Source organism: Sus scrofa, chromosome 11 (genome assembly GCF_054392235.1).
Source record: "Sus scrofa isolate SSC_HxYL_T2T_F1_AM1 chromosome 11, Sscrofa_HxYL_maternal_Yorkshire_Landrace_v2.0, whole genome shotgun sequence".
In the NCBI taxonomy this organism is placed as follows: Eukaryota; Metazoa; Chordata; class Mammalia; order Artiodactyla; family Suidae; genus Sus; species Sus scrofa.
This window is the reverse complement of record NC_139393.1, coordinates 76500058-76520817: the sequence shown is the minus strand read 5'-3', so window position 1 is coordinate 76520817 and position 20760 is coordinate 76500058. Positions and strand designations below refer to the sequence as shown.

Sequence of the window (20760 nt, the reverse complement as noted above, 5' to 3'; positions counted from 1 at the left end):
TTCGTACAGCTTTTTGTGAGGCTACAGGGTTGTAGCCTCTCTTGCTTTGGGTGTCTGCTCTCTTGTGGGTGAAGTTGTCAACAGCAGCTTGTGGCAGGCTTCCTAATGGGGGAAACGCCCTCTTGTAGGTGGAGCTGAGTCTTGTGCCTCTAGTGAGTAGGGCTTTGTCTCTGGGTGTGATTAGAGGTGGCTGTGTGCCTAGGAGGGCTTTAGGCAGCCTATTTGCTGATGGGGGGGGGCTCTTTTCCCACCCTGTTTTTTATTTGTCCTGAGGCTTCTCAGCCCTGATGGGGGGGGCAGATTTTTCCAAAATGGCAGCCTCGGGGGTGGGGGGGAGCCGATACCAATGATTAGACTCTGAGATCTCCACCTCCAGTGTCCTGCCCCTACAATGAGCCACAGACACCCCCTGCTTTAACCAGCAGACCTTTTAAGACCTTCAGGTAGGTCTGACCCAGGTTCTTATGGAGTCTCTACTTTGCCCTGGGACCCAGTCCACATGGAATCCTGTGTGCACCCGCCGAGATCAGAGCCTCTGTTTCCCCCAGTCCTGTGGAGTGTCTGCGCTCAAGCCCGGCTGGCCTTCAACGTCAGATGCTCCAGAGGCTCCTTCAGTGCCAGGCCTCCAGGCCAGGGAAACTGACGTGCGGTTTGAAATTTCACGCCAGCGGGAAAACCTCTGAGACTTTTTTTCCAATCTCTGGGTCGCCCACCTGGCAGGAATCAGATTGCTTATAATGCAAAAGTGCCCCTCCTGCCACCTCCGTGTGCGGCTTTGTGTGCAGGACCTCTCTTTTCGTAGCTTCCAGTCTATTTTGTTGATGGTTGCTCAGCAGTTCGTTGTGGTTTTGGTGTTTTCATGGAGGAGGTGAGCTTGCGTCCTTCCGCTCTGCTGTCTTGGCTCCGAATCCGAGCTCACCAGGGAGATGATGAAGTTTATTGTTCTGGGCTCAGATGGCCCCAGTGGGCACTTCCTTTCCTGCCCCTCTCTGCCCTCCTCTGTGCACCAGAAGTTTAGCTGGCCTGCCCTGCTGGCAGGCTTTGGGCCACCCCATTTTGCTTTGTTCACCCTGCATTCTTAGGGTGCAGTGGAGTTGGAGGCATGCACTGGATCCTCAGTGATACCTGCGAGGGCTTCAGTGTGTAGTCACTGACCAGGGCATTGCTGCACAGGCTCTTTTGAGCTTTTTATCCTTTGTGCTCCATCTAGTTTCACTCGCTTCCAGGTGCATGTGCAGAGGCCTTGCAGCCAACCCTTCAGACCAGGGTTCCTTGAGCCAAACAGCTCGGGCTGCATGCTCAGGCACTGCACAGACACTTTGTAGAAGCTGATTCTGAAGGGGAATCTCAAAGACCTGACTTCCAGAGCACCATGGAAACAGAGTGCAGGTTGTTCCTGCTTTGTGGGTTTGGCAGTGCCCACCAGCAGTGGGGCCCTGTGCTGGTGGCTTCTGAGCAGTGGTCAGGGTTCCTTTTGTGGGTGTGGTGGCGTTCAGAGCTGTTGGGTTTGACATCTTGTAGCTGTATCTGGCCCACGGCACTGGCGGGGCCCCTGCCTGACTCGCCTGTGGATCCTGGGCCCCTGGAGCTGAGCTCCTGTGGCTCACATCTCCCACCACCTGCTGTGGCCTTGCCCCCCCTGGCCTGGGTGAGGTGAGGTAGCCCCGAGGTCGGTAGTGGCTTGGCTTTGACCTTTGATCCCTCTTGTTCCTCCAGAGCTATGAAACAGTACGTTAAATAGTGGGGCCTGGGCCCAGGCCTCGCCAGTGGCCTCATCTGCATTTATAATTACTGACTCACTTTTGAGTAGCCCTGACTGGTAAAATGCTTATCTAGAGTTATTTAAATGGGTAATTTCTCTTCTTTCTAGGACAGATTCTTAGCAAACCCCCTAGAAGGGAATGGCTTTGTGTGACATTTTATGATTGTTCTTCTTTGCTGCTTCTAATGTAAATTTGAGTTGCATTCCCATTTCCCACCTAAGAAAGCAAAAATGTCAAAACCGTATTAAGCATTTAAGCCTTAAAGTGTTCCTGAAAGACAAAACCTTTTAAAATAGCCCACTAATGGGTCGTCATTCCCTTTCCTGCATTGCTTTCTGCCCAAGTTGTCATCAAGAACGAGAAAAAAAAGGTCTTCTGGGGGCCTCCAGGTAGGGTGGGAGCCCCCTGCCTCCGGCCAGCCTTGCGGGCCCTTCCCTGGCCCTGCAGAGAGCCGGGCTAGGGCCAGATGCCCACTCCTGGCTCTTCCTCTCTGATGGGGGCTTCCTCCAGGCAGCATAAACCTGGTCTGAGCAACTGCCAGCAAGTGAGTTAGAAGCTGCTCTCTAGCGGGCTTGCAAAAAATATTCTAAAAGGCAAATCATTTGCCGCGTTCCTGGTGGCCAACTGTATGAAGTCTGCTTAGTCAGCAGCCTGTGCAGACGGGCCCTGGGTGGGTAACAACAGCTGGTGAGGCCCGAGTCTTAGTCCCGGTCCCTGTCCCCCAGAGGTCCCTGTGTCCTCGGCCACACCTAGGGCTGCCTCCTTTCCAGGAGCCCAGTAACAGAAGTCTGTCTTGCTTCCTATGTTGGATTCCAGAAAATGAGTTAAAGGGAGGCCACTACAAATCCTTTTTTTTTTTTTTTTTTTTTTTTTCATTTTAGGAACACATCTGCGACATAGGGAGGTTTCCAGGCTAGGAACTGACTAGCCTACACCACACCCCTGGCAGTGCCAGATCTGAGCCACGTCTGCGACCCACTCCACAGCTCACGGCAACACCAGATCCTTAACCCACTGAGTGGGTTCGTTATCACTGAGCCACAATGGGAACTCCCACAAATCCATTTTAGAAAGACTTTGGAAATACTCAGATGCTTGTGGAAATTCAAAATAAAAGATATGTTTTTGTTGTTGATTAGGGATTGTGAAGTATGTTGAACTCAGATAAAAATGTAAACTGCTAATTACAGACTGAGTGGCCTACAAACTGCCATCTTTCCATGATCTCACCTAACGTTTTCTTTTTTTTTTTTAGATTAGCTTTTTTTAATGTGTAATTTACAAACAAGGAAACGCACACATTAAGTGCACAGACGGGAGATTCTGACAAATGCATAGGCCCACGGAGCTGCAGCCCTAACAGAAGCGCATTTCATCTCCCAGAAGGTGCCCCACCCCTACCTGCCGATCGGAACGCTGCCCTCAAGGTTGGTTTGTAGGCTCTGTGAGGTGCATGGATGCTGCCCCTGGCCCTGCTCCCCAGGAGGCTGGGAGGCAGGGGCGGGAGGGACTGGCCCAGAGTCCTGGTCCAAGTCCAGCGCATGTGGCTCTCCTGGGCCTTGGCTCCATGGCTGCGCAGCTGAAGGCAGTGGTGGCTGAGCCGTGGGACTGAAGGTGGCTTCTCTAGACTGGCTTCCCAGGCAGTATCTGAACCTGTGGTTTTTGTGACAAAGAGAAATTGGGAGACAGGCTGAGAGATTCCAAACAGGCTGAAGGTCTGTGGGGCCTCCTTGGGAATGTGGAGCGAGGGAAACCCCTTGGTTTGCTGCAGCAGGTATTAAGTACCGACTGCATACACTGAACCGAGCTGAGTGACATGGAAGATGTGAAATAGAGAGAGTTAGACCCTGCCCTTGAGCTTGTGGTTTCAGGAAACAGTTGAGAGAGATGGATTCCAGGTAGGAGACAGTGCAGAGGGAGAATGCAGGGTCCCTTGCTCAGCAGGCTCTGAAGTGCCAAGGAGGCCCAAGGAGAAAGCCTTTTCCCTTCAGCCTCTCATTTTGTAATTCATTATTATTACGTATTATTTTATTACTTATATTTTAATTATAAATATACATTATTTTACTATTAAATTCTCGGCATTGAGTTTATCATTTATCTCTATATTGTGCAACCTCGGTTTCAAGTTTAAATGCAAACACATAACTCATGTGGAATCACAGAAATGATAATATTTTGTAACTCGGGCATGCATATATGTCTTGTTTTTACCAGGACTGGAAACTGCTCAGAATTAGCTCAGCTGTACTTATTCCACTTCTTGACATGTGCTCACTCTGCCCACCTGTCCGCCCTTGGTGCCTGACGCTGGCAACTGGGAGGGCAGGGACCCCGCTGCTCCTCCGTAGCCCTCGACGCCCTGTGTGTCGTCTGTGTGCTGTGTGTGCGGTGGCCTGTACCGACACCGAGGAAGGCAGGCCAGGGCAGAGGTTGTTGGCGTTGCCTAGAATGCGTTCAGAGCAGGTTCTGTTTGGAAAGGGGGCCTCGCCCAGCTGACGGAGGTGCAGACACAGTAAGCTGCTTCATCCTCGCTCCGAGTCTCAGTGAATCCCACCCGCCGTGGGTCCCCTGAGGATTCGGAGCCCCTGGGCACGGAGCGCGCTGGGGGAGGCTAGGCTGCACCTTCTCTGCGGGCGAGGACGCGCCAGCGTCCCGCCAGACTTGGCTCACTCGGGTCCAGGTAAGGGCATTAGCGGCTCCGGGACAGGGACCACCTGTGAGTGTGTGCTCCGCGCCCAGTCCAGGCCTCGGGGATGAGGTGGGAACGGGGGTGTGGGGCCTTCTCAGGCCTCTGCCCCTGGGGCCCCAGGGGCCAGGCGTCGATGCTGTTGTGCGTCTGGGCGGGAGGCGGTGGGAGGAGCGTCTCCTTCCGGAGCCAGCGAGCCTCTGCGGGGCAAGGGCGGCGCGCGAGGCCGGGCGGGCTCATCTCTGCTCGGCGTCCCGGCTGAGATGCGCAGCGAGGCAGGGAGCGAGCGGATCTCGCTCTGTGTGTTAACTTGAGAAGGTAAGGGAAGCCCCCCGCAGGGGCCACTCACAGTGAAAACGCCCTCAGCCCTACTCAGAGTGTCCCCTCTGACCCCCGGGGGGCTGGCAGGTGGAGCCGGCTTCCTGAAGCCGCACCCGCAGGGCGGGTGGGCTCTGTGATGAGGGTTCTGGGGGCCTCCTCTGGGCGGGCTCCCCACCCTGCACATTCCCAGAGCCCCCTCCTAACAGACGTCGGGGGCCGTCCCATCTCCCTGTGGTCACCATGTGCTGTCGAGGTGGCAGCACAGTGGTCTTTAAAGTGGTGTGGCCTTAAAAGCTTTCTTCTCTTCACAGAATTGCTGTGGGGGGCAAAGTGTACAAACCTGCAGGCTGGTCGCCGGGTAGCAGGCAGGGCTCCCTCTGGGCATCAGGAACCGCAAAGGCTCAGTCTGGGGGTGGCTGTGGGCACGGACCCCGAGCGCTTGACTTCAGAGGCGCCACGGCCCCCCAGCCGCTGGTTAAGGTCAGGCAGCTGTTTTGCTGGGATGTTTCTGGGGTGTCTGGCGGGTGGGGCCGCTCGAGCCCGGCTCCGGTGCAGAGGTCAAGGGCTTCGTTTCTTCACCTGTTTCCTGCAGCCCTGGAAACTTCTCAAGGATGGATGTGTAGCTATGGCAGACCCTCAGGAAAAAGTAACATTTCAGTGGGCAGGGAGGGGGGTCTCTGTAACATAAGCGCCCCCCAACTCCCCCTCCCCGGGAGAGACACGTGTGTTGCTCGAGTCCTCCGCCCTGAGGCCAGTCCTGTGCCCCCGCCTCGTGAGACCATGGCAGCTCGGCCTTGCTGTAGCTGCTCCTCAGCCGTGCCAGCCAGCGTGGCCTCGGCGGGCCTTTGATGCACGATATTGGATGACAGAAGCTAATTATCCAGCAAATGGGGACGGAGGTGAGGGCTGCCCCACGCTACTGGTCCTGCAGCAGCTCGGCTTCTGGCCAGGGGTGAGTGGTGACCCCAGAGCCAGCCACTCGGCCTGTCTTTTCTAGCACAGTCTAAACCCGACACGAGGCTGGTTTGTGACTCGGAGAAAACAGTAAAATCTGACTTCGTTCAAACTGTCTGACATTTCCTTGTATCGTTAAATGTTAATACAAGACGAATATTGCTGGAGACATGTCTTTTTTAAAGGTTGGTTTCAAGTGAGAAGCAGGTGTCCATTTAAATCCCTCTGCAAATTAGTTTAAGAAGAGCGAAACGGCAGCCCGTTTCTCTTTGGTTTGCCCGGTGTGTGTGTGTTGAAATTCGGCCCCGGCATGTGCTGTCCTTCTACTTTGTCAGCCAGCATGTTACTCTTAAACGCAGTCCTGCCTTTTACACTCTTGCCACCAGGTGGCCAAGAAGAAATATTAAGCAGGAAAAACCCAACAGTTACGTGAGGGACTCATAATTACTTTGAATTTCTGCTGCAGCGATGAAATATGAAGCTCTGGACGGACTGTGTTTGAGTCAGGAAAGTGCTGACTAAGTGACAGAGGCATTTCAAGCAGCGCCAGGCCAGATGGACATTTCCATGCGTGTTTTTGTTTTCTTAAATATTGACAATGTTAAACTAACCACATTTTGCTGAAGTGAAACTTTTGAGATGCTCTCTGAGCCCGTTGCGCCTCTGTGCCGACCCTGGAGTTGGCATTGCTGGGTCTGGGACAAGGGCTTGGCTTTGGGGCTTTCGGTTCCCAAGGGGGACGGTGACTGTGTCCTGACCACAGCAGGGCCTCCCGATCAGGAGAGCTGTTTGCAGAGACACTGCTCGAGTTTATTTAGAAGCAGTTCTAAAACCCAGAAGTCAGATGCGCCAAACTGAATGTTAACATCTCGTCTGTCTGGCTCGCTGTTTCTTTATATCAACGGTAAGATACTGTGGGGACAGTGACATACCCGGGCGGAAACGCCGTAGGCTCCTCTCCACGGAGTACATCGGTCGGGGGACAGACAGGACCCGACGGCAGGAACCCACCCCCACCTGGGCGGCGACGGCACCTCGAGCCGGCGGCTCTCGGCCCGTGAGCGCCAAGGCCCACGAGGTCTGCAGGTTGCAGTTTGCCCTTCGGTTCTCTCATGTATTAACTTTGACAAGTAACCTCCTGGTTGAACATGATTTTACCCGCACTTCATTTTTCTGATCCAAAGGCAACACGAGCGCCTTAATCCTCTAATGGGAATTAATTGCTTGTTGCAGTGCTTAAGGCTGATCCTTCTCAATCCCCACGGGGATGAGGCTCTTCCTGAAGCGTCTGAGAGTTTGTTGTTCAGAACACAATCAGAGAGGTAATGATTTTCTTATGAAAGGAGCCAGAAATGCAGAATATTAATTGTCTTTTGTTAGTGCCTAAGTCTCAAACTGATATTATAAAGGGTAGATTTAAGTAGATAAAGTGTAGAAAACTATAATGTGGTCATTCCAGCCGGCTGTATTATTTCCTAGAAAAGAAGTTTAAACTTTTTATTGCCAAGTTTTCTTTTATGAAAACAAGCTATCATCTTCTGCAGAAGAAAGTGAGTTTCTGCAGAGTTGGAATCTACACCCCGTGGCCTAACCATGACCATTTCTATGGAATGTCACCTTCCCAGGTGTTCGCCTTGACTCATAAATCGAGGCCACAGCTAATGCTTGACATGATGTTCCCTGCAAGGGCTGGTCTGACCATTGGTGTCCTAGAACAGGCCTGCCCGGGAGCATCGCCTCAGCAGAGCTGGAACCCCTCTGGAAGAGCCCAAGGGCTCCCTACAGCTGTTGCCATGCATTCATTGAACCGAGTGCGTGCATCTTAGCCAAGCCTTCAGCCAGTGCCATGGAAGGAAGTGCATGGCAGGAGGAGCACAGGGTGGAAGGCATGGCAATCACGAGCCTCCACGGCCGTGTCCCCTTCGGCCGTGGCAGCGCCACCCTCTCCTAGCCTCGCCCCGGGGTGTGTGCGTCAGGAGGGCCCAGTCTGTTTCTGGTGTGAAATGAGTCCCAGGCATATTCAGAGTTAGCCCATAGTCAGGCCTGAGAGGATGTGGCCCATGCAAATAGACTTTTCACAGGTTCTGTTGGCTGTGACCCTCATAGCAGCCCTGGGAAGTCAGCAGAATGACAGACAAGGTACAGGAGCAGAGGGCGATAAGGAACTTGAAAAAACCAAATGAAATCCAAAGCTAGGAGAGGAAGGAAACAAGGATTAGAGCAGAGATGACCAACAGAGAAAATCAACAACATGGAAAAACTTTTTCCTGGATTAACAGAAAGAAGATACAAATAACTAAAATCAGAAAGAAAAGCAAGAAAATCAAAACTAGAATGAGGTATCACCTCACACAGGTCAGCATGGCCATTATCAAAACCCTACAAACAATAAATGCTGGAGAGGGTGTGGAGAAGAGGGACCCCTCCCACACTGTTGGTGGGAATGTAAGCTGCTGCAACCAGTGTGGAGAACAGGGGGAGGGTTCCTTAAACGACTAGAGAACTACCCCATGATCCAGCAAGACCTCTCCCGGACATCTATCTGAAGGCAACCATAATTCGAAAAGATACATGCACCCCAGTGTTCACTGCAGCACTATTTGTAATAGCCAAGACATGGAAGCCACCTAAATGCCCATCAACAGAGGACTGGACAAAGTAGATGGTGGTACATATACATAGTGGAATATGACTCAGCCATAAAAAAGAATGAAATAATGCCATTTGCAGTAACATGGATGGGCCTAGAAATTAGCATGCTAAATGAAATACTATAGGAGATCACTGACTCGAACAAAAGATAATACAAAAGAACTTAGAAAACAGAAACAGACTCAAAAAGATTTTTAAAACCAAATTCATGGTTACCAAGGGGGAAGTGTGGGGCAGGAGGGATAAACTAGGGGGCTGGGACTGACAACATACACACTATTGTATATAAAACAGGTGACAAGGTACTTACTGCATAGCACAGGGTAATTTACTCAATGCTGTGTAATAACCTACATGGAAGAAGAATCTGAAAAGGAATGGGTATATGCATACCTGAATTACTTTACTTTGCTCTACACTAACACAACTTTTTAAGTCAACTATACTCCAATAAAATTTATTTTAAAAAAGAAAACATTACAACCCATTTTAAAGAAAAAGGATTATAAGAGTATACCATGAACAATTATATGGCAACAAACTGGTAACCTAAATGAAATGGATAAATTCCTAGAAATACACACCTTACTAAGATTTAATCATGACAAAATAGAAAAGGTGAACAGACCTTTAACTAGGAAGGAGATTGACTCCTCAATCAAAAGCCTCCCTACACTGAAATTCCCAGAACCAGACAGCTTCACTAGTGAATTCTACCAAACATGTAAAAAGAATCCACACCCATCCGCCTCAGACTTTTCCCCAAATCAAAGAGGAGGGAAATTTCTAGACTCATTCAGTGAGGCCATCACTACCCTGACAACCAAAGCCAGAAAAAGACACTGTAAGAAAACTATAGACTAATACCCCTGAGGAAGACTGATGCAGAAATGCTAAGCAAAATCCTAGCAAACAGAATTCAACACACTGAAAGGATCATATTCCATGACCAAGTGAGATCTATGCTTGGACTATAAGGATGCTTCAACATATGGAACTCAGTCAATGTAGTATATATACTCTTCTGACAGAGTGAAAGAATAAAACACCATCATCTCACTTGATACAGGAAAGCATTTGACAGGAGTCACCACTACATTATGATAAAAACTCTTAAACTAGGACTAGAAAGCAACTACCTCAGCCTTGTAAAAGCCTTATATGACAAGCCCGTGGCTAACATCACTTTCAGTGGTGAAAAAGCATTTCTGCTAAGATCAGATCAGGAACATGACAAGGATGTTGGCTTTTACCCCTGTAATTCAACAACGCACTCAAAGTCATCCCTGGAACAGCCAGGCAAGAAAAAGTAATAAAAGATACTGAGATCAGAAGGAAAGAAGTAGAATTCTCTCTGTTCACGTGATCTTATGTAGAAAACCCTCACAATTCCACAAGAAAACTATGAAAACTAGTAAATGAATTCACAGTTGCAGGATATAAAATCAGTTTCACTTTGGTATAGTAACAATGAACAATCCAAAAAAAAAATTTTAACAATTCCACTTACAGTAACATCAAAAAGAATAAAATAGGAATAAACGTAACCATGGAGGTGAAAAACTTGTATACTGAAAACTATGAAACTTGCTGAAAGAAATTAAATAATGGAAAGATAGCTGATGTCTATAGATTGGAAGACTTAATATTATTAAAATATCAATACTACCTCAAGCAATCTATAGATTTAATACAATTCTTGTTAGAATTCCAATAGTGGGTTTTTTGTTTTGTTTTTAAAGAAATAGAAAAATCCATCCTGAAATTCACATGGCATTTCAAGGGACCCCAAATAAAAGGAAGGCAATCTTGAGAAAGAAAAACAAAGATGGAGTTCTCATACTTCCTGGTTTCAAAACATACTGCAAAGCTATAGCAATCAAAACAGTATGGTATTGACATTAGGACAGATACGTAGACCAGTGGAACACAATAGAAAACCCGGAAGTAAATCCTTGGATGTATGGCCGAATGATTTTTGACAAAGGTGAGAAGACCAATGGGGAAAAGACAGTTTTTTCAATAATTGGAAAATCATATATCCATAGGCAAAAGAATGAAACTGAGCCCTACTTTATGCCATATACAGATATTAAGTCAAAATGGATAAACGAGCTAAACATGAAAGCTAAATTATAAAACTCTTAGGAGATGACACAGGGCAAAGGCTTCATGACTGAGCTTGCTAAGGATTTTTTGGATGTGACATAAAAATTTTAAACTGTGCATCAAAAAACACAACAGGGAGTTCCCGTCGTGGCACAGTGGTTAACGAATCCGACTAGGAACCATGAGGTTGCGGGTTCGATCCCTGCCCTCGCTCAGTGGGTTAAGGATCCGGCGTTGCTGTGAGCTGTGGTGTAGGTCGCAGACACGGCTCAGATCCTGCGTTGCTGTGGCTCTGGCGTAGGCTGGCAGCTACAGCTCCGATTAGACCCCTAGCCTGGGAACCTCCATATGCCGTGGGAGCGGCCCAAGAAATGGCAAAAAGACAAAAAAATAAAAACAAAAAACACAACAGTAAAAAAGCAGCCTATGAAATGGGAGAAAATATTTGCAAGTCATATCTCTAATAAGAGGTTAATATCCGGAAAATATAGAGAATTGCTTAACTCAGCAATTAAACAATCTAATTAAAAAACAAAAAGCCATGAGAACCTGCTGTATGGCACAGGGAGCTATACCTAGTCCCTTGTGATGGAACACGATGGAGGATAATGTGAGAAAAAGAATATATAGATATGTATGGGTCACGTTGCTATACAGCAGGAATTGAGAGAACAGTGTAAGTCAACTATAATAGAAAAAATAAGAATCTTAAAAATCAAAAACAGGAGTTCCCGTCGTGGCACAGTGGTTAACGAGTCCAACTAGGAACCATGAGGTTGTGGGTTTGGTCCCCGCCCTTGCTCAGTGGGTTAAGGATCTGGCGTTGCCATGAGCTGTGGTGCAGGTTGCAGACGAGGCTCGGATCCCGCGTTGCTGTGGCCCTGGTTTAGGCTGGCGGCTACAGCTCCGATTCGACCCCTAGCCTGGGAACCTCCATATGCTGCGGGAGTGGCCCAAGAAATGGCAAAAAGACAAAAAAATAAATAAATAAATAAAAATAAATCAAAAACAGGCAAAGGTCTTAAAGAGACATTTCCCCAAAGAAGATAGACAATGGCCCACACATGAAAAGATGCACAATGTCACTAATCCTTTCAGAGATGCGAGTTAGGACCCGCACTGAAACACCAGCTCACAGCCTTCAGGGCGGCCTCTATGCTGTCAGAAGGAGAAAAGAACAGGCATGGTGGGATCGGAGGGCGCCTGGCCACAACAGGTGGGCGTGTAAAAGGGTGCAGCTGCTACGGAAAACAACCTGGTTCCCTCAGAAAAAGTAATGCGTGGGTAGACTCCCCATCCAACCTGGCAAGCTCGTTTCTGGGTATATATCCAAGAGAATTGAGAGCAGGGGTTTGAAGAGAGAACCGTGTCACCACGTTTATGGCAGCAGTATTTGCAATAGCCAAGAGGTGGAAGCAACCCAAGTGCCCACTGACGCTGGATGCATAGGGAAGTGTGGCCAATGCAAGTGGTGGCGTATTATTTAGCCCTAAATAGTTTAGGGAGGAGAGTCTAACACGCGCTGCGATGTGGATGCACTTTGAGAACATTACGCTCAGTGAAATGAGCCAGCCACAAAGAGACAGACACTGTTCGGTCTCACCTATATGAGGTCCTAGGGTATCAAGACTTAAAGAAACAAAAAGCAGCCTGGGGCTGCCAGGAGGGGGCGTGGGCAGTTCCTGCTGAGTGGCACCGAGTTTTAGTTTTGCAAGAGAAGTTCTAGAGAAGCGTTCGAGTGATGGCTGCACACCCGTACAAAAGTACGCAACACAACGGAACTGAACAATGGCACATTTCACACTCTGGGTATTTTATAAATTTTTTAAAAATCCGACAATACACGAATTCCTTCTCTATTTTTTAAAAATCAAATTATGTTGGGGGAAAAAAAAAAGAATACAGGGAGTTAGGGTCCTTACAGCCTACCACTGCCACTTTCAGCCAGGATTCCTGAGTCATCTGAAGAAAAGCTCTTAAACATACACTAAAAGAGAAGCGAGGAAATGAGGAGGAAAAGAGGCCACACGGGGAAAGATAAATACTTTAAAAACCCTCCAGATTCATGGTAACGCACATCTTCCCAGAGAGGAGAGACGGAATTAGGCTGTGAAAGCACAGGATGCTGACAAAATGCGGGAACAAGATAAAGACCTGGGAAGGTATATGATGGCAAAAGTCTTTTTAAAAATAATAGAAGAATTGGAAGGTAAACTCTAAAGAGCAAATTGTGAAATTAATGCAGGATATGCAGCATCTGAGTTCCGGAGACCCGGGGGAGGAGAGGAAGAGAGCTCCCCACGACCCCGGGTGATGGCGAATGAAAAAACCCACCAGAAGATGCCTCATTAGAGAACCTCAGAATCCAAGGCAGAAAAGAACCCTAGGAGCCTTCGGAGAGAGGAGCTGGAGTCCTGCACAAAGGCTGCTGGGGCCCAGTGGCCCTGGATGGCTCAGCATGAACTGGGGGCATCAAAAGACCAAGAAGAAATGCCTTTAAAGTTCTGAAGGAAATTATTTCTGGAATTCTCTACCCAGCTACACATTAATCAAGGCTCGGAAAGAATAAGCTCCCATAAGATGAGGGAGTTAACCAAGAAGGGGCCGTGGGACCCAGCATCGGGGCTCCAGGAGGAGCTCAGCCGCCCCCTCCCCGGGATTGGGGCGGGGAGGGGAAGGGCCCTCGGACCCAGGCTGGAGCCGGAGGGGAGCTGGGAGCGACGGGGGGCCAGGGCTGAGAGGAGCCGCACGGTGCTTTGAGAAAACACAAGGCCACAGGGCTGTCAGAGAAACTTGAGCAAAGAGGAAAAAAGCTGAAGCAGGTTTTAACTCCAAGAGAAACAACAAGTTGTCCAAGGAAGGAGATTAATCACAGTACACTCTGTGCCTTATCTGAGAACAGTGTTGACATAGTTCTAGTGCTAAACTCAAGATGGGTTTAACCAAAAACTGGGGGGCGGGGAGGCAGACCCTGGGCTCCTGGAGCAGGAACAGGCAACGCAGCCTTACCCAGGGTGCAGGACCGGCAGGGGACTGACTCCCGCGCCGTCTCGTCTCGGAGAGCCTCCGAAGCAGGTGGCTTCCTCTGCTTCCTCTGACAGTCCAGGCAGCCGAGGCACAGAGAGGTTGAGTGGTTTGTCTGAAGTCACACAGTAAGTGGCAGCACCGGGACATCAGCCCAGGCACGTTGGTTCTGAAGTCTGGGCGCAGCTGCTTTGGGGCAGGAAGGCAAAACTGTGTAAAACAGGAGGCAGTGCTGCCACCGGCAGCGTGGAGATAAATGCCAGACCACGAGGGCAGAAGCTTCCGTGCGTCACGTCAAGGAAGCAGGAATGGGTAGGGATTTTTTTTTTTTTGAAGTTGTTGGAGGGCAGTTGCCTGGTGGACTAGTGGTTAGGACTCAGCACGTTCACTGCCGCGGCCTGGGTCCGCTATCTGGTTCCCTCTTGACTTTGACTGTATGGACACGCGTTACCATAAAACTCGAGCCAAAGGAGGGGAGCAGAGCACCAGTGATGAGGCGCGTGGGCCTCCAGTTTTGGCTGGTTTTGCGGGGCTCTGTGACCTTTGTCCTCACCTGCCCGAGCCGTGGCCTCGAAGGGCCGCGTGGCTTCCCAGGTCTCTCCACGCTTCACGTTCTGGCAGCGACCGGGGCGGGCGGTGATTGAGAGCGCAGACCGGGCACTGAGGACTGAGCAGCGGGCGCATCCAGATGCAGCTGGAAGAGGTGTGCACACGCGCTCCTGTGTGTGTGTGTTTGGGGGGAAAGGCGGGGCTGGCTGGTCTCCGATCCAGACCTGCCACCAGCATCCTGTGGGGGGTTCGGGTCCCCTCGGCCCACCTTGCTCTCTGGACGCCCCCTCCCCGCGTCTCCACCCTTCCAGGCGCCGCCCCGTCCCCCAGCGGCAGCCTTGCCTCTTGGTTGTGCGTCCTCGGTGGCATTAGTCACGCCCAGCACCCCAGGGCATGTGCCTGGCCAGAGCTAAGCCCTGCGGATGGCCTGTAACCCCCCATCCCTGAGCTCCTGACGTTCCACAGGCTGCTGGCCGAGACAAGGCAGCAGCCGTGCTGGTCTCGGGGGCTGCCCATCCAGATGCCCTAAAGGGGTGGGGTGGGGCGAGGCGCAGCCCCCCAGACTGTAAGTAAGGCCCTGTGAGTTAGGGGTGACCTCTTCAAGCGAGGGCCCCTTGGCCAGGCGACTTGGCAAAGAGGGTGGCAGAGCCCTCTGGGCACAGCAGGGCCGGCCCCGCCGTGTCTGACAGGCCCTGGGCACGAGATGCCAGGCTGGAGGAGGGCCCAGCTGTTGAACTTTCCAGTTCTGTTTGAGTCACTCTTAAATCACCTTGGTCCCTTAGGTAACCATCTGTGTCCCAGACCCAGGGGAGAGGTAGATACTTACCCTCTGGCGGGAGCCAAGGTCGCTGTGCTGAGTCACAGTCACAGGGCGGCGTCATTATCCTCAGGGACCTTGAAGAAGAAACACTGAAAGGTGCAGTCGAGGTTTCGCCAGGTCGTGCGGGACCAGAATGGAAGTGAGTTCTGAGCCGGGAGTGCTCTGTGGTAGCGGATTCCCGGTGATGGTGTGTGTGTGTGTCCATGTGTATGCGTGTTGTATATACATGTGGATGATCCTATTTGCTTATCACTATTTCTGTTTTTCTAAATATTTATCACTTAAAGCCCTTTTAAAAAGACTGAGAATGAACTGCTCTGCAAAACCCCAGGTCTGCAGGGCTTGATGCCAGGCCTGGCTGTGGCATCCGACAGGCGTGTTCTCAAACGGAGTCCTCTTCCAGAGAAATGTCTGGAAAGGGGGTTGGTCGGGCTTAGCGGGCTCTGGGGCGGGGGTGGGAGGCGCCCTCGGAGCTTCCCGCGGGGTCGGGGCGCGAGACACCTGACGGCCTTGGTCTCTGTCCCGCAGCGGCGGCCACATGGCCCACGTGTTCGTGTACGGGACCCTGAAGACGGGCCAGCCCAACCACCGGGTGCTGCTGGACGGCGCCCACGGGCGCGCCACCCTCCGGGGCCGGGCCCGCACGCTGGAGCCGTACCCGCTGGTGATCGCGGGGGAGCACAACATCCCGTGGCTGCTGCAGCTGCCAGGGCACGGCCGCTGCGTGGCCGGGGAGGTCTATGCCGTGGACGAGCAGATGCTGCGCTTCCTGGATGAGTTCGAAGGCTGCCCGGACATGTACCAGCGCACGCGGCTGACGGTCGCCGTGGAGGGGCCGGCCGGCGGGACCGTGCAGTGCTTCGCGTACAGCACGGCCACCTACCCGCCCGAGTGGCTCCAGCTCCCGCACCTCGATGATTACGACTCGCAGGGGGAGCACGGGCTGCGCTACAATCCGCGGGAAAACAGATGAGAAGTGCAGGGGTTCGGTAGCGGGGGACCCAGAGCCCGGCGGTTACAGACCTCAGCCGGGCTGCACTCAGTGCCAAAGCCCCCTAACGCCCTTTGAAACATTTGCAAAACTCTTACCCGTTCGTGGGGCGGGGGTGGTGGATCTTTTGCAATGGCAGCCCATTTCCCAAATAATTTTGATTGATATATTGATAAGATTGTTTCCTGAAATCTGTCTGGCTCCTGCTGCTTGATTGCTTGCTGTTTAAAGAGCATCATGGGCTTGAATGTACCCGATGAGAAAAATTCAGGATTTTAATTCTCCTGACATTTTGAAAACTCATGTTATCGTGCTTTTCTTAACGTGTTTTTTCCTGCTTTGCTTTAATCTGAAGATAACATTTAAAGTGAATGTAAGACTTTGTGTGGCTGCTAGATTTCAGCAGCCCTGCTGTATTGATTCAGACCTGTAGCCCTGAGAAAAAAATTTTAGAAGCTGATTTTAGATGTCTCGATGTAATAAAAGAACCTCACAACCTGCTGTATTGTATTCTAGAGTCGTTTTGAGTATTACACTACTCTTCATAATTGTCAGATCACGTTTCTGCAGATTATGTAAGATGATCATTTAAAATAAAACCAGATGTTGTAGAAAATTAAAATATTGGTGCTGTCATTGGTCCTCTTTTTGAGTCTACTTATTTGGTAGAGGATTCTTTTCTTTTTTTGCCTTTTGTCTTTTTAGGGCTGCACCCACGGCATATGGAGCTTCCCAGGCTAGGGGTCTAATCGGAGCTGTAGCCGCCGGCCTCCACACACCACAGCCACAGCCGACCCGGGCCGTGTCTGCGACCTACACTACCGCTCACGGCAACGCTGGATCCTTAAGCCAGTGAGCGAGGCCAGGAACTGAACACGCAACCTCATGGTTCCTAGTCAGAATCGTTTGCACTGCGCTACAATCAGAACTCTATGGGAGAGGGTTCTTTTCATTCTAATCTAGCAAAATAACGAGCACCCACGTGCTGGCAGAGCAGCCGATGACCCTTTTTCAGACAGAGGCTCGGGGAGCCCAGTGCCAGGCGCCCTCCTTGCCCCCAGGGAGCGGCATTTGGGGGTGGGCCTTTCAAAGAAGAACCAACACATTAGTAATTTGTTCTTCAGGCCTGACAGAAAGCTTAGTTTCCAGATACAAACAGCACTTAAAATAATTTTAGCAAAGCACCAAGTACCAATTACTACCCACCTCCATCTGATAATCTGTCAGCGTAGATTCCAACCAGCGCACGACTTGGCCTCTGCTTACTTACCAGCCAAATACAAGATGTATTCTAAGAATTTCAGAACCAAATGAAAATGCAGCTGCTGATCCTGAGTAACCTCGTCTCCGTCGGGGGAGCTCACTTACTCTTCAGCTTAATGGTAGACTCTGATCACTAACTGCATCTGGCACAAAAACAGGATGGTTATTTTTAGGCGTTTTCTTAATTGGAAGCTCGCTTCACAGAAACCCAGAAAGATGAGGATGGGTATCAGCTGATGAGCTGTGGTGGCCCCACCCGCCGCTGCTGGGCCAAGGGAGCCCTGAGTGGTGCCCGCTCCAGGGCCCTGGGATGGGGCCCCAAGGACTCACCGTCAGAGCTGCAGAGGTGGGGTTTCCAAAACCAGCATCTGCGCTGTACGGGCTCCAGGAGCTTACGAACAAGTGCAGACGGAGTTAGGTCCTCAAGCAGGATGGGGCAGGTAATCAGATTATAAGGAGGCAAATGCGAACTTAATGAAACCGAAAGCAAAGAACTGGGATTTATAGAAAATTCTTAAAAGGATCCCAACAAAATGCTAGCATTCAAAGTCTACTGGCACAGCCCATAGCCTCTTATGTACATTGTCTTCATTCAAAAAAAGGGCAAACTAATATTTAGACAAATGCTCAGTTTTATTGATTTAATTTTGACACTAGGAAATCTCACAGCAGAAGTACAAATCATATGTACAAGTATTTATATCAATAAAAATTTCCGTTGGTGATTTTTTTGGCAGAACGTTGGTTTTGACTATATGTGGAATAAATATGGCCGTGTAAAATCTGCTGCACGGGGCGTCGCTGCGGAACGCCTGGATAAATCGAGTGTGAAAGAATTCTAATACAAATGGCTAATTAAATGGGGTGATGACGGAAAGGCTATAAATACTTCATTCCAGTTCCACAAGCAGATCGCCTTCTCCAACTGTGTCTCCAGCTTTACAATGCACCGATTTCACCTTGAGTTAAACAGAGAGGGGAGAGTAAAAATTACTGCCTAGACTGGGAAGCAGCAACCTCAGCATCCTTGCCCGGCCGTTTCCGGAGCTGGGCTGGAACGCTGGGCTGGAGGGCGCCCATCAGAGGGGACTTGCGGCTCCAACATGAGCTTGGGGTGGGCTGTGGCCCGCTCCCTTCCCCTCTGCTCTGCAGAGCAGAGGGTCTGCCTACTGTGAATGGGAGGAAAACTGGTCTCTCGGAGTAAGAACCGCTGGACACAGGCTCTCAGGGCTGCTCCCCTGGGCTCTGTGGGGGCATATGCACCGAGGGACTCCAGCTGACCAGGCAGGGCCAGTGTGCAAGTTCACCCAGAGCCCATCAAGGCCCTGAGAGCAGCTGGGCTCCCATGAGACACGGACCCCAGGGACATAAACCACGCGGCAGGTGGGTTCCGGCTCCTTCGGGGAGCTGAGGCCACATTCATCTTTGCAGCAGGGCCTCAGTCCAGCACACTGGCCCCTGGCGTGCATCTGACATATATTCTGGGTCCCCCAAATGAGGCCGAGTTCTCATCACAAAGGAAATCTCACGACACTAATGCAGCACAAACGTTAACTAGCCCCAAGGAACCAACAGAACAATTTTTACATGGGCAGACATCAAAGTTTTCTTGTTCACTTCTTAAAAGTAATCAGATGCAGAAAGCAGGATTCCCAGAAGGCTGAAAATCATGCCAAGCTCCTCTCCCGAGCCCCCGAGGTGACTGGGTGCAGCTGTCTGATGCCCCTGCCAGCCGGGCCGCCCGCAGGGCCTCCGCCCTCCCCGGTGGGGCCAGACTGGGCAGCCCCCTTGGCCTGTTCTCCGAGCATCGGTTCATTTCTTTTTCTCTGAGGCACACACCTCACTGTCAGCTGACAGTACCTCTCCACCAAGACAACTATGTCCCCAAGGCTCTCTGGCTTTGCAGGTGTGGCCACTGCACAGGACACAGCCAGCCTGTGCTACTGTCCCCATCCCAGTCGTCCACCTCGCCTTGCTCCTCTGTGCGCGACTCCCAAACCAAAGCATCCTTCAGACAAGGATCATTCTGCCACAAAGGATGTCTTTTTAGTCACAGGAAGAATAATGAAGTTATTGCCCAAAAGGACTTTGCTATTGTCTTCAATGAGAAAATGCATTTCAGAAGTTTCACTTCTGACAAATTTCAGCACTAATACATCTTCCCCTTCCCCCCTCTAAGCTGTTAAGTCCCACATGTGTATGTGAGACTTTCAGCTCCTCTTGATCTGAAACTGAATTGTTCTTAGTGGAGAAATTATCTTGAAGGGTTGCATCAGTTTTGCAGTCTCGAAAACCATCTCCCGCTGTGTCACCTAAGCCTCCGATAACTAACTGCCTCCGAGACAGATGTAAACATTAAAAATTAAAGACCCCTTAATTTGAAAGACATTGAGGTGAAAAACAACTGTTCTTTGACTCCTGGACGTCACACAGACTGTCCTGGAAGGCCCGTAGGTCACATGGATGCAGAGGGAAGGGGCTCCGATAGGCTGGGAGACCCCCCTCGCCGCCCCTCTGAGGCCTAACTGTCCCAGTGGTGTGGGTTGGCAGGAACTTGGGGACATACCTTGCCAGTTTTCCCAGCTGTCATACTGTTCTGCATCTTCATGGCTTCAATCACACAAATCTCCTGACCCTCTGCTACCTGGAAAACAAACGAAAAAGTGGAGAGCCATTTTGAAGGACTTCTCCTTCTGCAATGCCATGCAAAGGGGAAGCCGCTGGGAGATTCTTTGTTAAATGCGCTGACCTGTTACCCGGACAGCAGCAATGGCCTCTGACGCTTCATCCTTCAAGTTCACCTCTGGGGGACGGCAGAAAAAGGCCACCCTTCTACCGTCAAGCTCTTGAGAGAAGAACATCCCTGATGTTGGAGGATTGAGGCCATGGAGGTGGGGCCTTCCTGGGAATCTCTGCATCTGCCTTTGCCACAGATGTGGCACAAAATGGAATGTCTTCCACTTATATCAAGTGTCAAGAACTGGCACATCTCTACAGACAGAAGGATCTGTGGTTTCCAGGGGCCAAGGGGGAGAGGGGCGTGATTGCGGATGGGCACAGGGCTTCTCGGGCGTGGTGAAATGTTCTAAGACTGACTGCGCGGATGGGCGCACAATTCTGCGAACAGAGAACACCCCCTGAAGTGGACACTTTAAAGGCGTGACCTGTATGTGAACTGTATCTCAGTAAAGCTGTTACCAAAACCTGGGGGTTTTGTCTGTGTCCCTGGGAAGCTGGGGACAACAGCCAAGCATCCAGGCCACGGGGACCACTGTCTCGGCCTTTGCGAGACACGCCCAGCAGTGACAACCAGTGGCTCCTGGACAGGCCCCATGGAGCGATTTCCAGATTCCGCCCATTCCTTGCAAGGAGACCCATAGCTCCCAGGGGTGCTGGCTGGCCTTCCGTGAGGAGGGAAATCCAGGCGGAGCTGGGTATAAGACTCCGGGGGTAAAGCCTGGGACTCCCCCTGCCACCACCAGCACCAGGGCTCAGCTGTGACGGAGGGCCCTTCTATGTGGTCTCCTTTCTCTGCCCTTGATGGGTAAGCAGCCAGGAGCCAGGCTGGATTCTTCTTCTGTCTTTGTGTAAAAGGGTATCACAGTCAAAAATGGGAGAATGGGAG

General features: G+C 50.8%; 2 protein-coding genes and 1 long non-coding RNA gene across 30 annotated transcripts in view; 1 reads left to right on the top strand and 2 right to left on the bottom strand.

Moving 5' to 3' along the window:
- Positions 1-16494, top strand: part of GGACT (gamma-glutamylamine cyclotransferase) — a 61269-nt gene extending 44775 nt beyond the window's left edge. For 17 of the 25 annotated variants that reach the window (XM_003131069.7, XM_005668515.4, XM_003357886.6 and 14 more), the window contains 2 exons: positions 3019-3190; positions 15410-16494. In XM_003131069.7, coding sequence (XP_003131117.2) covers positions 15420-15854 — 435 coding nt within the window. In that variant the 5' untranslated portion in view covers positions 3019-3190; positions 15410-15419 and the 3' untranslated portion in view covers positions 15855-16494. Of the gene's footprint in view, positions 1-3018; positions 3191-14843; positions 15021-15409 lie in introns of all 25 variants that reach the window. The other 8 variants (XM_084982243.1, XM_084982244.1, XM_084982245.1 and 5 more) reach the window with 3 other exon arrangements.
- LOC146398702 (uncharacterized) lies at positions 3000-16971 on the bottom strand. Its single transcript, XR_014819837.1, has 5 exons — positions 14888-16971; positions 14066-14206; positions 13498-13701; positions 5114-7202; positions 3000-3416 (listed from the first exon to the last, which is right to left on the bottom strand). It is a non-coding gene; the product is annotated as an uncharacterized LOC146398702 (long non-coding RNA).
- A 778-nt stretch (positions 16972-17749) lies between these two features.
- Positions 17750-20760, bottom strand: part of PCCA (propionyl-CoA carboxylase subunit alpha) — a 365469-nt gene continuing 362458 nt past the window's right edge. For all 4 annotated transcript variants that reach the window (NM_001444590.1, XM_084981107.1, XM_084981108.1 and 1 more), the window contains 2 exon segments: positions 17750-18094; positions 19702-19779. In NM_001444590.1, the coding sequence (NP_001431519.1) occupies positions 18026-18094; positions 19702-19779 (147 nt within the window). In that variant the 3' untranslated portion in view covers positions 17750-18025.